General features: G+C 35.4%; 1 protein-coding gene across 1 annotated transcript in view; it reads left to right on the forward strand.

Annotated features, from left to right (window-relative positions):
- LOC145669698 (uncharacterized) overlaps positions 1-11,291 on the forward strand; it is an 81,915-nt gene extending 70,624 nt beyond the window's left edge. The window contains exon 9 of the mRNA XM_081737991.1: positions 11,018-11,291. Within this exon, the coding sequence (XP_081594117.1) occupies positions 11,018-11,236 (219 nt within the window). The 3' untranslated portion in view covers positions 11,237-11,291. The remainder of the gene's footprint in view (positions 1-11,017) is intronic.
- The last annotated feature ends 11,244 nt before the right edge of the window (positions 11,292-22,535 follow it).

Below are 22,535 nucleotides of genomic sequence, written 5' to 3' on the forward strand. Positions count from 1 at the left end.
CTTTGACCTCGATGGTCAGTGTTTTGGATCTTGTAGTACCTGATGACCAATTACTAAACGTGGAAACACGACCTCAATATGTGGGTCCGTTTTCGAGTGATTAGGTTTTAAGTATGTTGACCTTTGACCTCGATGGTCAGTGTTTTGGATCTTGTAGTACCTGATGACCAATTACTAAATGTGGAAACACCATCTCAATATGTGGCTCCGTTTTCGTGTTATTAGGTTTTAAGTATGTTGACCTTTGACATCGATGGTCATTATTTTGTAACTTGTAGTACCTGATGACCAATTACTATATTTGGAAACACCATCTCAATATATTTATCCGTTTTCGAGTTATTAGGTTTTAAGTATGTTGACCTTTGACATCGATGGTCATTATTTTGGAACTTGTAGTACCTGATGACCAATTACTAAATGTGGAAACACCATCTCAATATATGTATCCGTTTTCGTGTTATTAGGTTTTAAGTATGTTGACCTTTGACATCGATGGTCATTATTTTGTAACTTGTAGTACCTGATGACCAATTACTATATTTGGAAACACCATCTCAATATATTTATCCGTTTTCGAGTTATTAGGTTTTAAGTATTTTACCTTTGACATCGATGGTCATTATTTTGGAACTTGTAGTACCTGATGACCGATTACCAGATTTGGAAACACCATCTCAATATGTGGGTCTGTTTTCGAGTTATTAGGTTTTAAGCATGTTGACCTTTGACCTCGATGGTCATTATTTTGGAACTTGTAGTACCTGACGGCCAATTACACGATTTGAAAACACCATCTCAATATGTGGCTCCGTTTTCGAGTTACTAGGTTTTAAGTATGTTGACCTTTGACATCGATGGTCATTATTTTGGAACTTGTAGTACCTAATGACCAATTACTAGATTTGGAAACTCCATCTCAATATTTGGCTCGGTTTTCGAGTTATTAGGTTTTTAGCATTTTGAACTTTGACCTCGATGGTCATTATTTTGGAACTTGTAGTACCTAATGACCAATTACTAGATGTGGAGACACGACCTCGATATGTGGCTTTGTTTACGAGTGATTGGGTTTTTAAGTGTCATACAAAGGGGGTATCCCACATAAACTATAAGACCCAGGTAGAAATAAATATAATATTCGTAATCAGCATGGCCGAAAACCCCTGTATACCGAGTTTCATCCAAATCGGTTAAAATTGTCATAGAAAGGGCGTATCTCACATAAACTATAAGACCCAGGTAGAAATAAGTGTGGTATTCTTTACCAGCATGGTCGAATCGGAAATATAAATGTTTCTGCGCATGCGTGTTATTTCTACTAAATTGGATTTGGCATACGCAACCAAGCGTGGGTGTATACTATGTTATTTAGGGAATGAATAACCGGAACCAGCACTGCAACTGGAACAGTCTGTAGTCTAGTGCAATTTTTCTGCGCATGCGTGCAATGTGTAATTAATTGGAAATTTAATTTTACTGCGCATAAGCAATCAACTGTGTGTGTGTGTGTGTGTTGTTATTTTTTTATTCTCTGCTCTATTATGTTGCTATAAAGTGCTCGTAAAAGAGAACGGGGGTGTTATGTCTTATTTTTTGTTTCTGCGCATAACCGTAATCTGCTCCTGAACTGGAACAATCTGCGGTCTGCTGTGTGTGTGTGTGTGTGTGTGTGTGTTGTTATTTTTTAACGGCGAAATCGGAACAGTTTGGCGCATATGCGCAGTAGGTCAAAAGATTGGTCTCAAAATGGAGGGCGAATACACCCCCATTATTCTCTGCTATGTTTAAAAAGAGTGCTCATAAAAGGGAACGAATCTTTGCTATGTTATGTTAAATAAGCCATAGTCTTTTATTAGCTCTGCTAGTCTTATGTAATTTCTGCTATGTGTTCGTAGTCTCTGTGTAATATCTGCTTTAGCTCTGCTGTGTTATCAATCTGCTATGTGTTCGTATTCTCCACTGCAATGTGGCATGTGCGCGGTACGTGAGTCCAGTGGGCGGGGCCCGGCGCCGACCAAACAGCGCGGTACTCCTAAAATGGCGGTCATAAAAGAGCGTGACCAATCGCCGTTAAGTGGGCGGGGTCCGGTGCCAGCCAATCGGTGGGGGTCCTGCGCCAGCCAATCGGGGTAAACGGGGCGGGGTCCGCTGCCAGCCAGTCAGCGCAGTAGATAGGAGGTGATAAAAGAGCGTGGCCAATCAACGTCAGGGGGTGTAACTGCGCCAGCCAATCAGCGTCAAGGGGCGTGGCCGGGGGCGTGGCCGACGCCAGCCAATCAGCGTCAAGGGGCGTGGCCGGGGGCGTGGCCAGCCAATCAGCGTCAAGGGGCGTGGCGGGGTCACGTGACCTGCGCCAGCCAATCAGCGTCGAGGGTTTGCGCATGCGCAGTAGGAAAAAAACACCCGCAAGTGTCCCCATCCTACTAATGTTCCTTTAAACATTTCTCCAATATTGTTCGCATTTACCGAAAAAGGAGGGCTTGAAATGGGGCATTTAATAATTAGAATAACACATATTGAAATATGCAATCAATATATCTTGTTCATCTAAAAAATATGACTGTGTGTCAATCCTCATGCGTCGTTTTCGAGAAAACGTTGTTTTATACTAATCTAAAAATTAATGCTGCACGATTATCATTCCACCTATTAACTTGAAACTAATACTAAAGCTTTACGTTATGGCTTTACACTTATCAAGCTTTACATTATGGCTTTAGGAACGTGACAGTATAAGATGTTGTTAATACGATACAGACCAAAATTATACTTAACTATTTTTTCATAGTTATTTAACAGTAAAACTTACCAAAAATAAGACACGTATCAAACGTTAGAGTGCATCAAACCGAACAAGTTGATATGGTTGATAGTAAAACTCCATGGGAAATTCTCGATAAAATTGATTAAAAATGAGTTGTCATGGCGTGAAAGGTATGCCGTTTGTTTTGAATCTGATGCAGTTGATAATTTCTATTATATTGGAATCAAGGCCATCCCTAGTCTATTTGCCGCCCATTCAATAGCATAATTTTCCATCTCTACTCCTCTGCAAAGAACACACATTAATAGCAATGATATACAATACTATCATAATTTTAATAACGTAAATGAAAATATAAAATTAAGTGAATTTTAATAATAATAATAATAATAATAATAATAATAATAATAATAATAATAATAATAATAATAATAATAATAATAATAATAATAATAATAATAATAAGACATATGTAGAGGTACAACCATTTTTTTTTTTTTTTTTACTATTAAGTGTTGCGTGCACAAAAGCAAAACACCTGCTGACGAAGACGGCGAACATTCGCATACTATTTACATATGTCAAAGCCAGATTCTATTACTTCGAATCAATATGCATTTCAAACTCATGATTTAGTTTTCCTGGACTGGATTTTTCCTTACGTTTGCAGTCACTGGTAGTTGTATCAATATTACTGGGTTAACGTTCATAAGTAGAATCTACTTGTCACTCTATCATTATCGGTAGTTTTATCTATATATTATATTCTCCAGGCGTAAAAGTGGATCTGAAATGATAGGGGGAATATGACGTCACGCCGTCCTCAACGATTATCTTTGCCCATTGTAATTTTTTTAGAAAGTTTGGTGACGCCATAGATAGTTCTAGAAGTGGGGTAACGGTGTCCCCTGCGTTTCCTCTCATTTTACCCAAGGTATTTTCTTGAGCTACGCACCCTTTTCCAGTTTTTAAATATTTACGCAGACTCATTTTGTTGCAGAATATTAGTTCTTTTTTTTAGATTTCATTTCTCAATAAACGGCATCCGATATATAAAATGAACTTACGAACTAAAATTACTTAAACATTTTAATTGTAAGTCAGAAAAAAAAACTTCCGTATTTACTGGAATATAAGCGCCCTCTTTGGAAATGTAAGGGCATAATTCTTGACAGTCGTTTATAACCGCATATTACGTTTTTGTACAAAAATACAAGTCAAACATCAGTGTTGGTGAATGAGGTTTGACATAACATCATTACTAAATTACAAAGTATAGTCATTATTTGATTATTTGGTGTCAAAATAGGGTGATAAAACGAAAACAGTAACTTGAGAATCATGGGAATGTATGGTTCTATTGCTGATTTTTTTTTAATTATTCGATTCATAAGACTGTACGTAAGTTAAAGCAAAATATATATTTTTTAGAATGGATAGATGTACAGTGTCTTGTGAATTGATAGAAACAGTGTTCATTTTATATTTATTGTTCCATAGTTTTACAATAGGCAGCAGCAATGTATTACACAACATTTCTTATCTTCCTCTTTTTCTGTGCATTGTTTGCTCAGTTCTTGATTGTTGCTTGGATGAGCAAGCTGCTTTTGTGTAGATTCTACACAGGGTTGAATTCAGGGGGTAGCCCGGGGGGGAATCTCCCCCCCGAAGAAAATTCATTCCCCCCCGGAGAAACTCCCAAAATTTCAGTCACAAAATGTAGAAATTACTTCACCCAATTATTTGCTTTTCTTTCCGTGTACGTGCAGACGAAATCCGATCTCTCAATATACATATAAATGACGCAGACCCATTCTATATAAATGTTAACATGTAACATCTAAGATAGAATACCAAATAGTGAATAAAACTTGTATTTCTTAACGCTATGACTGAGTTTGGCAGAACATGAAATTGTTAACTGTTGAAGAAAGGTTTGTATTTTAGTAGGTACTATACTCTCGCCCTATATTATATATTAGTAGGTAGCACTAGCACAGGTTGAGATACGAAAGGAAAGATAGGGAAGATCTTTCGATCATTCCATATAATCTCTCATGTCAGCAGACTTCAGTTCTTGAAAATATACAGTTCCTACATTATTTGAAATAGGGCGCCTAAATCCCATTTCTCGCATCGGAAGTAACAGACGTAAATGTGTTTTACGATTGTTAAAGTAAACACATCTTTCTTTAATTAAAAATAATTCAGTTAAAGGGTGAGATTCAGTGGGCGTCATTTAGAGGGATCAGGGAGGAACAGTTATCTCTCCTGGATTAGAGACTTATATAGAATTTATCAATATGATAATGGTATATAAGTGAAAGATTGCTATTGAAGGTGGCCAAGATCCTGCTCAGTGCCGTTCCATGGGGGAGGGGCAAGCGGGGCGACGGCCCCGGGCGCCGAAGTAAGGGATGAAAAATTCGGGAGGGAAAAAGAAAAGAAAAGAAGGAAAGAAAAACAGAGGAATGAAATACATGTGGACATATATAAAATGAAAGGAAAAAAGTAATGAAAAGTGCTCAAAATCAAGGAAAAGCAGGGTTTACTTTTTAAAATTTTCCCACCTTTGGCGGCTGGTCTGTCGACCTCACTCATATATACGGGGATGCCGTCGTATACTCTCGCGCCAAGCGCTGATTTTCCACGACACGGCACTAATCCTACTGAAGATTTCGTCAACTAAACTATTGATGTATATGCATTGAAAAAACCAAGGCTAATATGTTTGATTTAGAATCAGAAGTGTGAGAAAGAATGATAACTTTTTATTAAGATATTCCTAAGTATGTTTGTTTTAGGAGAAAAAATATTTCAGTTAATTTAAATCTTTTTAAAAATTTTTATATTAGTAACAAACAGTAATTACTGAATATAGGAAATAATAAAAATAGTTACTGTAAATAGCAGTTAAAGTTTAGTGTAAACTATTTTTGCCAGTCTTTATTTAATGTTTTAGATGAAATCAAACGATTGTTTTCTTAAAATTATAATCTCATTGAATATTTATCAGCAATTAGTCTCAATATTAGGTAAGATGTGTATGTGAATGGAATTGTTAAATATGCTGCTTTCTTGAAAAAAAATACAGAAAAATAACCCTCCCCCGAGCAGTTGACATTCCCCCCCGGGTGTAAATGTCTGAATTCAACACTGATTCTACACGACTACAATCACTTCTCTACTTCTTCAGTTTTAGATTCATAAATGAACACGTGTCCTAGGAGACGCAATGCGATTGTAATGTTAACGGAGAACGCTTCCATTATGTAAAGAAAATTTGCTGCAGAACGTTCTGTTCATATATCCATGATAAATCGCATTACTAAACAGTGCAAACAGATTGAATGTATTTCACACAATCTGAAAAGATGTGGTACGAAAACAATATTGTCTCGTGATAACCGAATTCGTTTCAGGAAAACTTAAAAGTAAACCCAACCTAACTCTTGCACTAATAGATTTAAGTCGGAAATTGAGGCCAAAGGGACTAAATCTAGATGTATCAAATGTATGCTGCAGGCTTACTGCAGTTCCAAGGAAAAGTAGAAAATCTCGAAAGAAACACCTGCTCACAGGTCACATGCGGAAAACCGTCTCGTTTGGGCTCCTTCCCATGGTAAGTAGACAGTAGAGGGCTGGAGAATGATCGTATTCTTTAACGAAAGCCCTTTGAAATCCATGGGAAAGCAGTTCAATAGGTGCACTTGATCGTCCAACGAAGCAATAAAGTAAGCATATTTGCGCCACATAGTGAAACATCTAAAGATGATTTTGGAATGTTTCACTCGTTAAGGACCGGGACCATTAATGCCATTGATACAATGATGAACAGGAACAAATAAATCGACATTGAGAAGGAAAGTAAGACATGCTATACACTATGAGATAAATCCTAGGAAATAACTTAGGATTTATCTTTGAAAAAAAAATATTACGACATATCTCGTGGGAAATCCTACACGTTTGTGCCATATACGTAAAGATTTTGAGTGTAGGAAATATCGTGAGATGTTTCCTAGGATTTAACTCATAGTGTATATCAGATCTTATTAGTGTGCTAGCTGAATATACCCATTCTTCGCAAGGGGGCTGTATTTGGAGGTCAGCGTCTTTGGGAGTATTACTACTCATTTTAGCTACCGCGAAAACTATGTATTTGACACTAATATCGGTCATTTTGGATTACTTTTACATGTCTTAATATCCTCCCCGATGACCCCCGACCCGCAGCCAAATAGGGTAAATTTAGAAGTTAATGCAATCGCAGTTTCACCACTCATCTCAGCGACCGCGAAAAGTATGAATTCGACACTAATATCGGTCATTTTCTATTACTTTTACATGTCACAGTAAAAGCCCCCTGAGACCCCCTGGTTCGAATTTAAAAAAAGAAAACCCTTCACCTTGGTCTGGCGTCTGGACCAAGGTATCCGTGACCAAAATTTGGCAACTCTAGGCTGGTTCCCAGGCGGTCCTGGTAAACGCCCCCCCTGAGACCTCCTGGTTCGAAATTTGAAAAACAAACCGCTTCGTCTTGATCTGGGGCCTGGACCAAGTACCCACGACCAAATTTTGGTAACTCTCGGTTCACTTGTCTAGTCCCACGCCGCACACAGATAGACAAGCACACAAACAAACTCTTTATTTTATTTATATTAGACTACAGAAGAAGTTTCAAGATAATGATAGGTTACTTCAGTAACATTAGACTACTTGCTATACTTTGAGAAAAGTGTGGGAATTCTAATCAATGCGTGAGAACAATATTCGTGTGCTGCAATGGTGAGGCAATTCGTGAGAAATTAACGCTATCGAGAATTTGTCGGCTACTTGCAAAATAAGAATAGCATTACTGAACTGTTCACAGCAACCCTATAGCTTGAATCTCGTGGGGTTTAATGACAATGAGTGTAAAACTATTTTTGAAACTTGCAGATCTATATAAAGTCCTCCAATTGAACTAATTAAGCAGAAGGGAAGGCAAATTATGTATTAGAATTGTTTACTTTCACGTGACAATTATATCAGATGCAGCGTCGCGTCGTGTAATTAGAAAAGAACCTGTAAAGTAATGAAAAATTTGAACAAAAAGGAATATTCCAAAAAGAACCTTGTTTTGATTAATTTGTTATTATTGGATTGATCAATAATAGCGATAAGTCTATCTACAAAGGTACTTTTAACAAGTCGCCTATCCCATTCTAGTGGGTAGCGTGTTCACCTTTGGTGCATCTGATCCCAGTAAGATTTCGGGTGAGAGAGCATTGAAATTTGTATACATTATGAAAGTTCCGAGTCTTCTATAACAGTAAATCCAAGTCTCACGTAGCTTTGATGTAGACAAACGATGCTGAAGTCCAATAAGCAAACTACATGTAAGAAGGCACTGATGTTGCAGCGAATGAATATTTGGTTAGGTAGCTGCATAGAGTTTTCTATACTGATCCTATAAAAGGTACATACATTCACGTAATACGTAAATTGATTCTTAAAACCGACACAAATTTTTAGCTGGTGTTTTCATTCGAACAGTGCTTTTATACTCGTGCAAATATAGTAATTAATGATTATAGAACCATTGTAATCAGTGTTTCTTCCAGACATGTTTTGGGAGGCATTACTCTCGGAGCTGTGAGAGTGCCCCCCGATGTCTCCTTCCGAATACTAAGTGTGCCCCCCCCCGGAACATTTTTTCTGAAAGAAACACTTTAGAAAACGATTAACTTTTATAGTTAACTTCAATATGATTGATATCATATAATATGGTATAATACGTATGTTGACAAGAATTTAAAAGAAGCATTAAAAGTGTTACGTTAACTACTATAATTGAAATCATAATTGTCAAAGAACTAACAAGCTGTATATGTATCTGCTATCAATTATTTGCGGTTGCGATATTTTACCTAGGTAAATCAGAGCAGGACTCTACGTATAAAAGTATGAAAACATACTGGTTAACTATAAATTATTTTTAGTATATATTCACATTTATACGGGAAAATATATAATAATTGTCATTGAATACTGCAGTCGATATCAAAGACGGAAATAAGAAACCTGTTAATATGCGCTAGTAGTAGTAATTTTCGTGATTTACTATGTAACTCCTAATTTGTGTAAGTCGTTTATTTTGTGAGTAGGATGCCTTTCGTTTTTGTAGGGAGCGGTCCCAGGTTCGATTTCCTGTGGGAACACTCGATTGCTAAAATGTAAAAGCTTCTTCTGATCATCCATTCTAAGTAATGTTTTACTGGGTTTACTTTATTCACACCAAGCAAATGCGGAATAATAACTAACAATGAACCCAGACCGTGTCTTTTCTTTCACATTCCTTTGTTTCTTTCTGATTTCCCAGGTAGTGTGATCGCCGAGAGACGTCATCCTTCATACATGACGAACCAACATGGCCTTAGATGCCGAAAAACCAATTAAATCAAACTCCTAATGCCCCGTAATCTGATGATGGTGTGAAACTTTCCTAAAGGCAAATAGAAAGATTGCTTGTGATTTTCCACAGAAAACTGTGTGAAATCCTTGATATAAAATGACTTTAAAAGAAAAAGAGAAACATTGACTGCAGTCTCTCAAAGTAAAATTTCTGTACGCTAATATTGTAGTTATAAAGATATACATAATAATTATGTATAATTATGTAATACGTTATTATATAGATATACGTAATGATAGAGACTAGGAAATAAATATTTCGTAGCAGACAGATCTGACACCTTGTTAAGAAAATCTATACAGTTTAGACTTTTCACAGAATAATACGAGCATTCTTCCTTCTTTTCCAAGGGCGCCCATGTTGTGGTTTTCAGGGGGTCAAGTATAAGCGACATTTCAAATGCAGTCTCAAATTTCGCTGAACCTATTCTAAAAATCTATTGGGTTTTCAATCTTTCGAAGTACAATTTCCTCTAGAGGGGGGCAAGCGCCCCATCTTGCCTCCCTGATGGGCGTCCTTGTTCTTTTCGCAATCATAACTACAATTCAACTATTATATTTTAGTTTACTTTATCTTCTATATTTGAATTGTATAGAAACGGTTTCAGCAGATACCGTTAGGTTATATAAGACTTTCTCTTAAAGTGTATCATGAAACCAGAATCATGAAACCAGGGGTGTAGCCACGGGGTCCGATCGGGGCCAGGCGCCCAAATGATTTCCTGCCCTACTTCCAAATGACCAGCTTTTAAAACATCATAAAATCACCTCGCTTGAGTCATTTAAAAATAACAAAGTTTACATATAGTTAATAATTTACGGCAAAATAGTATGGAAAAATATTGTTTTACCATACCGATCGAAAAATAGTATGGTGTATTTTTTATGACAGCAGATTACGGAATTTACTGCTATTATTATTTGGCAGTTTGAAGATAAACGTTTTAACAAGGTACTATAAATACTGCCATAAAACAATGATATTAAACTGATTTGTAAGTATATTACGGCAAAAACATATTTTTATAAGATGAAAAATTTGGTGAAAAACACCATATTTATTCGATTTTTCAGTTTGGATTTCATTCGTTTTCTTTCCCTACTTGGTGTGAAACAGGAAGTGAGATACAGTTGTTAATAAAGTAATTATATTTTTTAGTCACGAATAATAAATAAACATTTTTGCCAGGAGATGTTAAAGAAATTAAGTGAAGTTCCAAAGAAAATCAGTCTTATATAGATAGGTTCTGTGCATAATACAAGGGCTTAAATTGAAATAGTTATGCACAAAAGTATAACGTTTGGTGCGAGGCAGTAGTTCTTGGTTAAATATAATAAAAACTTACTGCAAGATAATTTACTACTACTACTACTACTACTACTACTACTACTACTACTACTACTACTACTACTACTACTACTACTGCTAATAATAATAATAATAATAATAATAATAATAATAATAATAATAATAAGCTAATAATCTGTTTTTATTTTTTTCGGAAGGAAACCAGAATTTACCGGTTGTTTCAGGCCTTAAAAACATTAGCTTCAACACAATTGTTTTGGACTTTGTACATTGTAGCTGGCCCCCATCAAAACGACGGGCCTCTCCTGCATAAAACTGCTGGCTACACCCCTGCATATAAGTTACCTAGTGAATCGAACCTTTCAGTAATTTGCGAACCTCCTATTTGTTTATTTTATTAGGTTACTATCTTTGTTTATTATGGTTCTATTAATTAAATTACTTTTAATGTTTTGTAAATGTACTCATAATGATATTTCTTGCAGGTTCCATTAACGATGCAGACAATATTACATAATTACAAAATCCCTAAAGGAAAAGGTCCTTGTAGAGATCTTGAGTTACTTTCTTGCATCGAGAAAGCTGGTACGAAGAGTGACCTTTCCTGGATTAGTAAGAGATCCTCTCATTGGCCAGTCACATTAAGTGTTTTAAGGAAAATGTCTAGGATCCGTACGGGAGAAAGCAGAACTTGCATTTATTAAAATACAAATATCTCTTCTCTTCTCTGTGTAATTAAAATAATAAATTATTTCGAGATTAGTAGCTGTTACTGTAATTTTGTTGGAAGAGATTTACGTACAGTTGATTGATTGATTACTATTTGTTTAATGGGGATGTCAGTAACGGGGCATATTTGTCACCGTCACGAAATGGCTAATGAGCATTACATTCTGTGCTTCCGAAATTAAAAATTAAACGTAAAAGCGATGTGTAAATACATCACATATAAGATGCTAAAAGAAATAAAAAATAGAACAAAGTTCTCACGAAAGGTGAAAAATTTAAAATAAATAAAAATATAAAGTATACATCTTGAAGTAAGTCAAAAAGGAATAACAGGATCATATAACAAAAAGTTGTAGAAGTATAATGATGAAACATCAGAGTATTTAACTATATCAATCTCACGAACGAAAGTGAGAACACATTTGCTAGAAACCGCATTATTCCTCGAAGCCTGATTAAAATTATATATAGCCCTAAATGTTCCCTGAGGTCTGAGTATTCTAGAAATTCTACAAGAATGTGACAAATATTTAGTGGGACATTTATTTTACACAATACGGACTGCTAGCTTCACACACTAAACAGAAACGAGTAAGATGGAACTGTCCGATCCTCGATCCAGAAGAATCATCCGGAATAAGTCGGATGATAAGTACGCGATTAACAATTGGCCAAAAATCGTTCTACTAAGTGGAGCTTACTTTCGTTGGCCTGGTTTCAATCCACTTGCTAGTGATAGCGCATTCGTTAGACGAAACAGGTACGGGGATCCGAACAAGGGAGAAAGTGCTACAGTGCAACATTTGTCAATTCAGCATTCATCGCTACAGTGCAACATTTGTTGAATCGTAAATCTGTTAGCATTGAAAATGAAATGAAATGAAATCTTTAAGTTTTACGTCCCACGGTTATGCCGGTTAGGCTAAAGGAGACGGTGATGATGAGAAATGAGTGAAATGAAGAAAGTGGGAGGAAACGGGAGTACCACGAGCACGGTTTTTGTCCACCACGAAGTCCACACGGCGCGGTCTGGGATCGAACGAACGACACCAAGCATCGGAGGTGAACGCTCTATCACTGAGCCACCGCGCCCCCTGTTAGAATTGAGTCATTAAGTAATACTAATTTTCTATGTTATGAAATTTACAAGATTTAGAATAAAAGTTAATAACGTTACCATTTCATCTCTAGTAACTGTGTTAACGGTAAATTTGTTCGTTTTAGTATGTTAGTACCGTACATATAGATACTTAATCTTATAGACTCACGATTATGGAAGGGAATTCAGTTATACATCAAGTTTGAGAAAACACGCAGTGTTTGAAATTGAGAAACTTTACGTGTGGTTTTCGAACTGAAAGAAATGTCGTAAACAATATTAGATAAGAAGAAGGCATATGTTAGCACATATAGTTGGGAATCCCGTGTATCAGACGTGTAATAAGGATTCGGGCATAAGTCAAGTTTTGTAATCCATATAGATGTATAAACTCATTTGTTCAAAGTGTAGAAAGATATTTAGTCGAATATCTTTAAGAGTTACATAATAAGGTATATAGATGGCATGCTTCCTTTACTTCTTGCACGACATTTATGAATAAACTGGTTGACAAGAAATTCACTGTTAGTATTATATATATATATGCTAGTGTTTCAAGCAAACACATCGAGAGCCATTATTTTAAAAACTTTAAAAATTCTTCTGCATTAAGAGTTCCGATCTATTCTTACTAGTATCTGTACCACTTTCATCTGTAGCCTAGTGATAATAAGATGGTTTTAGGTGTAGACGTAGTTCTCCAGATCACCAAGCTATATTTTTTATAGAATGAAAATTTTAGTAACATATACACTTATATGTTTTACGTGTCCACACATCTAATTACATAACACAGTTTTCCACCCTACTTCTTGCATATTCCATATGCGGTTCCTATTTGTATTTATTAGATATTTTAAACTCCGAGAAGGGTAGCAACTTTTACATGTATAATTTTTAAATATCTATACTTACTATTGTTGTAGTTGTATTATTGTATGAAATGTTAAGGTTCATCTACAGTCGCATATGAGCTGTGAAAATTTTCAGAAAGATCGTTCATGTAACGAAGAAAGAGAAGTGACCCTAGAATTTATCCATATTGTACCCAACGATTCACTTGATACTCAATTTTGATTTTCAATATTAAATATTATTGAATATGTCTGTATTTCAGTTACTTGCCTCCGATCATTAAAGTGTGAATCAAATTATTTATTTACTAGGTCATTAATAACCATAGCAGCAAAAAGTTCTCTAGTAATATGTTACGATTAAGGCTTTTATTACATCTAAAGATATTCCAATACAGAGTTATTTCGTATCCAGAAACTTCCTACAAAGTTCAAGAAAGTTGAAGATGGCTGCATAACTGGATTTACATTTTAAGAAACCGTGGTATGCATTGGATAAAATAGAGTGCCTGTAAATGAAATACAGTACCCTGATTCAACATTGTTTTCTCCAGAATTTAAGCTATTTTATGTAGCAATGTAATTAATCAATAGTTTTCTGTTTCATTGCCTTTGCGGTTTAATTTTGAAATTTTTCAATTTATCAAGAAACGTGCCTATGGAGAAAGAAATCTTCGATATATAATACAATCGTTTAATTAAGTATTCGTAACAATCATTCACCAAGTTGTTAGATGTTTCATCAGTCCCAGTCGAATTTCAAGTTTTCATTTGTTTTATTAAGATCTTTGTTTAATTCTCTGTTATCGGTTTTAGGAATGTCAATTACTTACATTTTTTAAAGTTTTAACTCCGTTAACTTAGTTTTACTAGTTCATTTATTTTTAATAAGAGATTAACCAACATTTGTGAAATATTTATTAAATTATATTGCTATGTTCTTTGCATGTGTCATATTTACGCCCTCATAGATTATGCTATTTATAAGGGTAATATGCGTTGGTATTTTGTGCTCTTTAATTATTTTCCATATTCCTTTATTGTGTGACTGAAGAATCCTCCTACTACTATAATTTTAATTTTTTATCTTCAATATGTTTATAACCATTCTTTGTTGTTTATACTTGAATTAATTCATCCTAGTTCTTATTTGGACAAGATATACCATCCACATTGGAAGTACAGAAAAGCTGGAACAAAATAATCTTAAAATCAATTATTGAACAAGAGTTATTTTTGGAAAATGTGTTTGATATAGTTCGCTTTAAGGTCTTACTAGAAAAAGAATCTGGCGCATGGTTGCAATCAATTCCATCGAGGAATGTTGGAACTTTCATGGATAACAATTCTTTTCGTCTTTGTGTTGCTCTACGCCTTGGCATGAACATGCGTAAAAAAATTTACATGCATTTGTCGGGAGCAAGTCAATGAAAAGTGTTTGCATCCATTGAGCTTTCCCAAAAGCGCAGGCAGAGTGTCCCGTCACGCTGAATTAAATGATATCCTAAAGCGTGTTTTGGCCAGCATAGACGTGCCTTCAATTTTAGAACCATCAGGTTTATCAAGGGATGATGGGAAAAGACCAGATGGCATCACGTTAATCCCCTGGGAAAATGGGCAATGTCTAGTATGGGATGTCACTTGTGTTGATACTTTTGCAGCTTCTCATATCGTATCAACATCTAAGGAAGCTGGAAGTGCGGCAGAAACAGCGTGCAGACGAAAACATTTAAAATATAAATGCTTAAAAGAGGACCGTTTTTTCCATTTCCTTTGCTGTTGAAACAATGCATGTTTTCAGCAAAGAGACAAAGAATCTAGTGAAATAAATAGGTTCACAGCTTGTTGTGAAAACAGGAGATCCGCGGAGCAAACAATTTTTAATACAGAGATTCAGTTTAGCAATTCAGCGGGGAAATGCAGCTTGTATTTTTAAACCATTCCCCTCTGCTCCTATTATGGAAAAAGTGTTTTTTTTAATCTTAAATAGTTAATCCGTTCCACGGTAGCCACATCTACCATCAAGTACTGTTATATGAAGGTTCAATTATATCATATTGCACAGCACAGTGTTGCCTGGAATTTCGTATATTATGTAATGCATTAATTCTTTGTACATCATTTTTTATATTTCGGTTAACTCTTTATCTATGACAGGTTTTAATGTTTTGCATGTCTAATTTATTTTATGTTCTTTGGTTTGTCATTTAATTTACATTTTTATATTATGTATGTTCGTTTATAACTTAATGCAACTTTGTGTACTGGAAATTGTAAGTGGACAGATTGTCTGTTTCCTGATAATAATATTAACAATATCATATAATTATATTGTTAATACATGTTTTAAAAAATCATCTTAGTAGGGCAAAGCTTTCTAATTTAATTAGTTTATAATTAATGTTATTTTTTAAAGATTTCATGTGTTATTCACTTTATTTTTTTCCTATTTTTTGCTTTGATAAAATCATTTTTATTTGGGATTGATATTTTAAAACAATTTTATATTATTATCTATTTTCTCATAGACGTTGTTCACGTTTTTTAGCTCATGAATGTCACCCCCATATTTCCAAGCTAAGGATATAAATAAAGTAACCAATATTATTTCAACTATTGTTACATTTACATTAGCTGAAGTGTCACTTAAGGGTGAAATTATTTTATTAATTAATATCACGAGGAAACTACAGTACGTTGCGATATACAAAAAGAGAAAAAACTACGAAATGTTTCTCGTACTCAAGTGTACTGTTAACTATAGATTTAGCTTTTATTTTGCAAGGGAATAGCCAATTTAGCAATTTCTATGCATATTCTAGCTATTTTCTGAAAACACCTGTCCACAATTCTTTCAGTGCGATTTAGACTTTTTATGCCCTTCGTTAGACTCATTTCATGAGAGCTGAAGTATACATATTACGTAAAATTTGTTACGCAAGAACTTAATCAACTTGATACCATATTTAAACTCAAAAGCAAGAATGCTAGCTAAAATTTAGAGAGTAGGAGCTCAGGAGTGGAGTTGCACGCTGATGTCCCTTAGGGAGAAGGCGCATCAGCGACGGTTAATAAAGACATAAATAATCTAGCGGGAAAATACGGTATTTGTGACAAAATAATACACACCTTATGTGTTGAATTATGTATTTGTACGGTATTATGATCGTCAAAGGTCAGATAAAAATATATTATCATTGTTTCATTATTAGTGTTCCTAGGTTACAAAAGGTTCTTACGTTTACTTAAGTATATTTCAGAAATATAATTTGCTCTACTCTCGGAGACGTATATCTTTAAATAACACTCGAACATAGCCATAGGAGCTAAATCTGTGGTTCTGATTAGTTGGTTATTTTTTCTAGGTACATAGCAGACATATAGCAGAAATCAAACGCCTGCTGCTGTTGGTTGTTGTGGCTAAGCATGATAGCGCAAAGGGCTAGTAATATTGATCGCTTTTGGCGTGGGTTCAAACCCGGCGAAATGAATGTTCATATTTTTAATTTTCGTAACACTTCTTCATTAAAATGAGATTAAAATAATACTCAAAAAAGTGATTTATTTACATTACGCATGCAGTTTTGCTATACGAATAAATAATATAAGTAGTAGTAGCGGTAGCAGTAATAGTAGTAGTAGTAGTAGGAGAAAGAATGTTTCGTTCCACCTTGACCTCCATGATTGATATAAATATAACCTCAGGTACTTTTTCCATTTTCTTCTTCAATTTCAACAAAATAACAATTTTCTTCTACTACTATAATGCACAATACATACACCAAAAGGTTTGCACAATCGTAAACTGCAACCAATCAGAGACATGTATTTAGATTCAATGGCTAGGGTCAAATGGCTAGCCTGAAGAAAAGAATGCCTCGGAGACTTGCATGGTTGCACACCATAAATTGGCACATTGCTTTCAGATAATTCACATCATTTCCTATACTATGGTAAATGGCTAAATTATGGAGGGAATGTAAAAACAAATACCGTAAGACGGAGTTACTCTGCACTAGATTTAAGCAATTTTAAAGAAAACCGCATGTAACTTACAAACGTAATGATTTAGAACAATGAGTTTTAAACATATAATAGCTAGATATATAAGGAAAACATTTATGTATGCGCAGTAGTAAACATTCAGAATGACCATTGTTATTGGAATATAAACTTTGGTGCAAAGTAACCCCATAGCTGGGGTTGCTGTGCAAAAGAATGTACAGCATACGAACATAACCTTTCTGTGCAATGTTTTCTCTTCAGTATTTATACATTTTACTTTCTAGGCAAAACTGCATGCGTCTACAAACATTGATATTAGAATGATGGTACCGATATCAGTACTTAGTTTGAATTATCGATATTTGTAAAGAAAATTATATATTTTCTGGTACCGACATAGGAGCTACGTTCTCATAGTTTAGCATCTTTCACAAAAATGGCAACTCAAAAACAGAAAGAATCTCTGTGAACTGATTTGCCTTGGTTGCTCTTTATATCCAAGAATATCATCTCAACCGCTATCAGTAGAAGATGTACGGGATTTGGGACTTTCAGGCTCAAGTCCCATTCAAATTGCGTGATTTCTTTTTCTAAAAAAACATATAATGTTAGTCAATCCTATGCGTATAAGCTGCAGGCACCCCGAAAGTAGTCTTTGTGAATGCAGTCTCTCAAACTACTTTTCTGGATCCGCCACTGTTCACAATTTATTTCCCAACAATAAATTCATTCCAGCATCTTCCTAAAAAGGAAATTTACCTAAATTTAGAATGCAGGAGGTTCCAGTAGTAAAAATTTCCTATCTAAGCGGTATTCGGGAACGGTGAATAGTAACCAAAAGTAGATCCTGAAACCACCTTCTTCCAGTTTTCACTTTTTGTGACTTTAAAACGTTTCACATTTCAATTTCAACTATTGAATCATAGTCAAATTATACACAGTAGTATTTTACGAAACTGATTTAACTTTAACGGAAAATTTTGTACTTGTTATCTTTCAATTTTTGGCGGCCTTTACAGTGACTGCTTTCCACAGCTCTACAACAATGAACCCTCTACAACAACAATGTAATTAGAACTGATGTTAACCGGCAACATTATAGCCAAAATACAGTTAGATGTTCTATCTTACGGTGGCAGTTGAAACTTCCTCTTTACTATTCATAGTTTTGCCGGCGGAGTTCTGTGAAACTCTCTTCATATTTTGTGCAAAGTAACCCGTGATGTGCAAAGTGCCCCCCCCCCCCCGTCTTACGGTGCTGGATATGAGACATGAAGGCACCCTGACCTTGGAACCGTTAACAAGTGGCCAAATTAGTATTAATTTCAAATTACCTCCGTGTTAGGTATATATAAAACTGTTATATATATATATATATATATATATATATATATATATATATATATATATATATATATATATACCGGGTGCACCATTTATAATGTCCCACCTTTATAACAGAGGAACTAAGAGAGTGAGAGAAGCGAAACTGTGCACAAAGCAACTACAGGAAGGGGGACATCTATCCATGTATTGGATAACATCACTAGGTGAACAGTGTTGCTAACCCAATATAAAGTTATGATTTTTTAAATGGAATGACCTAAATTTAATATCATAATTCGAATCAGCAATGAAAACAAAGACGAAAGAGATGACATTCGCAGACCAGTGTTGCATACTTTTTGAGAAATATTGTAAATCATATGTCAAATTTAAACGCCTTTTATACACACAAGGAATGAAGTAGTAACCATTTGTGCACATTAAATGAAATACTGGGAAGAACTCTTTAAAATGACTTCAAGATTAGAAGGATCAGTTAAACAGTGTTGCCACAACAGAAGAGAGAAAAATTGAGTTTGGAAATTAGTGCAATAACTTGGAAAAGGTCCCTAGTACAGTATAGGTTTAAATGCATAGAAGAAATCAGTATGTCATAAGGAGCATTGTCACGTTTATTTGAGATCGATAAGTCAAGTACTTACCAAGATATTCGGTACTCTGTAAAAGCTGAGAATTTTGTGCTGTACAAGATGGTAACGCTGTTTCAAAATTCCCTTTTTTCCCTCTGCCTTGAAGAAATATTAAAGTACTAATCTGTGAAACAAGATATTCTGTGACATGCTGAATTAAAGCAAAATATTTAAAATAAGGAAACAGAATATTTTTTTCTGTTTCATGAATTTTGTATTGTATGTTACAAATAATTGTTTCTTATTCATCATAAACATATATTTCTTTAATTTAATTTCTTTCTCCTGAATATAAGTTGAAAAAGACAATAAAACGTAGATATTAATAGTTGTAAAATTTGAATTGAAAATGCATAGGCTAAGTTCTCTTAAATGGTAGCAAAATTTTTCAGATCATCCAATATTTATACATACTGACCAATTTTAGGGGACCATACACAACTTATTATGTATTTCATTCACCACGAAATTAACTACAAATAATGTATAAATTGCTTTTAAGAAGTGAGTTGCATTTATGGATTCATAGGTGCCGATTCCCTTATGAGGACCCAAACGTTACGAGTAAAAGTACAGCACGTAGAAATATGCCATAAAAGCTATAATGGAACAAACACCAAACAACCCCTGTTAGATGTCCATTAAAAACAGGAAATGTATGTGATCGGAAACGGAGAACCTGGTGGGGATATAGTATACGAGAGTGCCTCATCATTTAGCGAGGACTCACGAAGTGCAGTCTTTTAAGGATTATTCATTGAGGATATAGGAACTTGAAAATGAGGTAAAAATGCGACTTTCATTTAATTACTGAGTAATATAAAATAAAATGTACGTCGGTTTGCGTTGCGTTTCGTTGTGTTTTATGGTATGCGAAGAATAATAATGTGCCCTTGTACGTAGTGTATGAGTACATGTGGGGGATTTGAAACACATGTCGCATGTCACGTGCACGTGGATGCTTCTTACTACTTCTAAATGTAATAAAATCATTTTTATACGTAGTGCAACAGTAGGAAGTATCCACGCGCACAGATCATGAGGCACTGTTGTATACTATTACCCCTGGTGGGTCCATGAACGGTTGGATCCGTAGTGAGTTGACGAGTAAAAGAATAGAGTGTTAAAAAAAATCAAATCTATGCTGGATGGCCACAAAAAACAAGTAAGTATTTACCCAAGTAAGGGCTGGGCCAAAGTAGTGGAAAATCAAGGTGTCTATAGGGACCAGGCGCGTTAGCAGAGGTGGGTATGCTTGTAAACAAAATAGTGTAAACATACTGTGTAAAGAATATCCCATAGTTCTTCTGCAAATTATATATGACATCGTATTACTTAGCGCAGCGTAACTTTCTGTATAACGTCCCACGTTTATGCCATTTAGGCTAAGGGAGACAATGATTAAGGCAAGTGACTGATAGAAGAATTAATGGGATGAGAATGTGAGAGAAAGCGAGAGTACCCGACAACCCCATGGACATGATGTTATTCACCGCAAACTTACTGGATCGGAAATCGTATCAGGGACCCCACGCACCAAAGGTAAGTGCTGTACTACTGAGCAACCGTGCCCTCGCAGTTTAACTTTAAGAAGGTTTAACCACAGTATTTTCCTATTATAACTCAATCAAAATCTTTTGTTTTTTGTACAATGGTTCACAATAATTGAATACAGAATTATGATATACTGCAAAATGATATGTCTGAAAAGCAATTATTCTCGGAAAAGTACGTACAAACCCATGCATGGTGGTCACTAGAAACTATCATTTCATCTATTTGAACTGAACGAAGTTGCAAACTCACACGGGCTTTTGTCCGTATGGAGGAGGCATTTCAGCGACAGTGTATATGCGCGTAAAGGAAGACAAGGGAGAGAGACAAGCACCATCCTGTGCTACGTGGCCATTATGATGTAACATATTTTGGAGTTCAGGATAAGCAAACGTGGAACTGTGTCCGTAGAAAACAAACATGTCACCACGTGAAAGTAAAACCGAAATGCTTATTTTCGCTTTGTGTTGACGCAAACCGTTACATAATGAGAGGGTCCAGGTATAAGTACGAGGGTCATTTTAAAAGTCTTGCACACAGCCTATGCACGACCGTTTGAGTCACTTTTAGGTTTGTGGTGGGTCAGAGTTTGGGCTTGATGATTGTTTCTGTGTTTTCTGGTTTGCTTAGCTGTGTTGTGAGAAATTCAGTGGTGAACCTGACTGAGGTTGGGTTACACATGATGATAAGCGTTCCTGTATCAACATCGAAACTCTATGTGGAAAGAATTCAACTAAAATTTACAATGTTTTGCGGGAGGTTTGTCGAAATAGTGTAGTGGATCATAGCACTGTATTTCGGTGCTCAGCTCGTTTCCGTGAAGGTCGTGTAATCATTGCGGACACCTCAAGATGTGAAACGCCATCAACTGGAACAGACTACATTCCTGAGATTATTGTGAATGACATTTTGATAGAGGGTCGACGAAAATATGTAAGAAAATTGCATATGAGACCAAAATATGTCATTTCACTTTACAGAATTATTACTGAAAAGCTGAAAATGAAGACGAGATGGGTTCCGCATGATCTGAGTAAATAGCAGAAAGCATGTTGCAAAAGAATCGCAGAAAAATTGCTTCAACGTTATCAAACAGAAGGAGATCAGCTTTTCAAACGACTGTTGCAATTGATGAAACCTGGATACGAGAGTTTGAACCAGAACTGAAGTTTCAGTCGTCACATTAAAAGAGTTCAGACTCTTCACACCCGAAGAAATTCTGCTAGCAACAATCAAACGTTATACTTACGATGATCTTCGCGTATGATACGAATGGAGAGATGGCTACAATAGAGTGACATAGGGGACGTCTATACCAGGCGTATATTACAAGCTGTTTCTGCAAAATGTTTTGCGTCCGAAAAGTATTGAAAGAAAGCCCGACATTCTTGCAGCTGGTGTATTCTGAACGATAATGCAAGGCCGCATACTGCTCTACAAGTAACAGTGACATTTAACAAGTATGGATGGGAAATACTTTCCTTCCCAATATAGTCCTGATTTGAGTCCACCGGACTTTGAATTGTTTCCCAAATTAAAAGAAACACTCTGTGGAAAACGTTTTGATTCGATTGGTGAAGCTTTCAGTGAGGTGACCCGAGTATTCAGACACCTCAACAATTAAGGTGCCCTATCCAGAATACAGAATTTGCCAAATGTTGGGAAGTTGTAATAAACAAGTATGAAGATTGTATTGAACGCCTGTAAAGATATTTTGTACAATAAATTATTAGCTTGCATAACATCTTTCAGTGTGCAGAACTTTCGAAGTGACTGTCCTACAATA

The sequence above is a fragment of the Thermobia domestica genome, chromosome 14, assembly GCF_964235325.1.
Source record: "Thermobia domestica chromosome 14, izTheDome1.hap1.1, whole genome shotgun sequence".
NCBI classification, from domain to species: Eukaryota; Metazoa; Arthropoda; class Insecta; order Zygentoma; family Lepismatidae; genus Thermobia; species Thermobia domestica.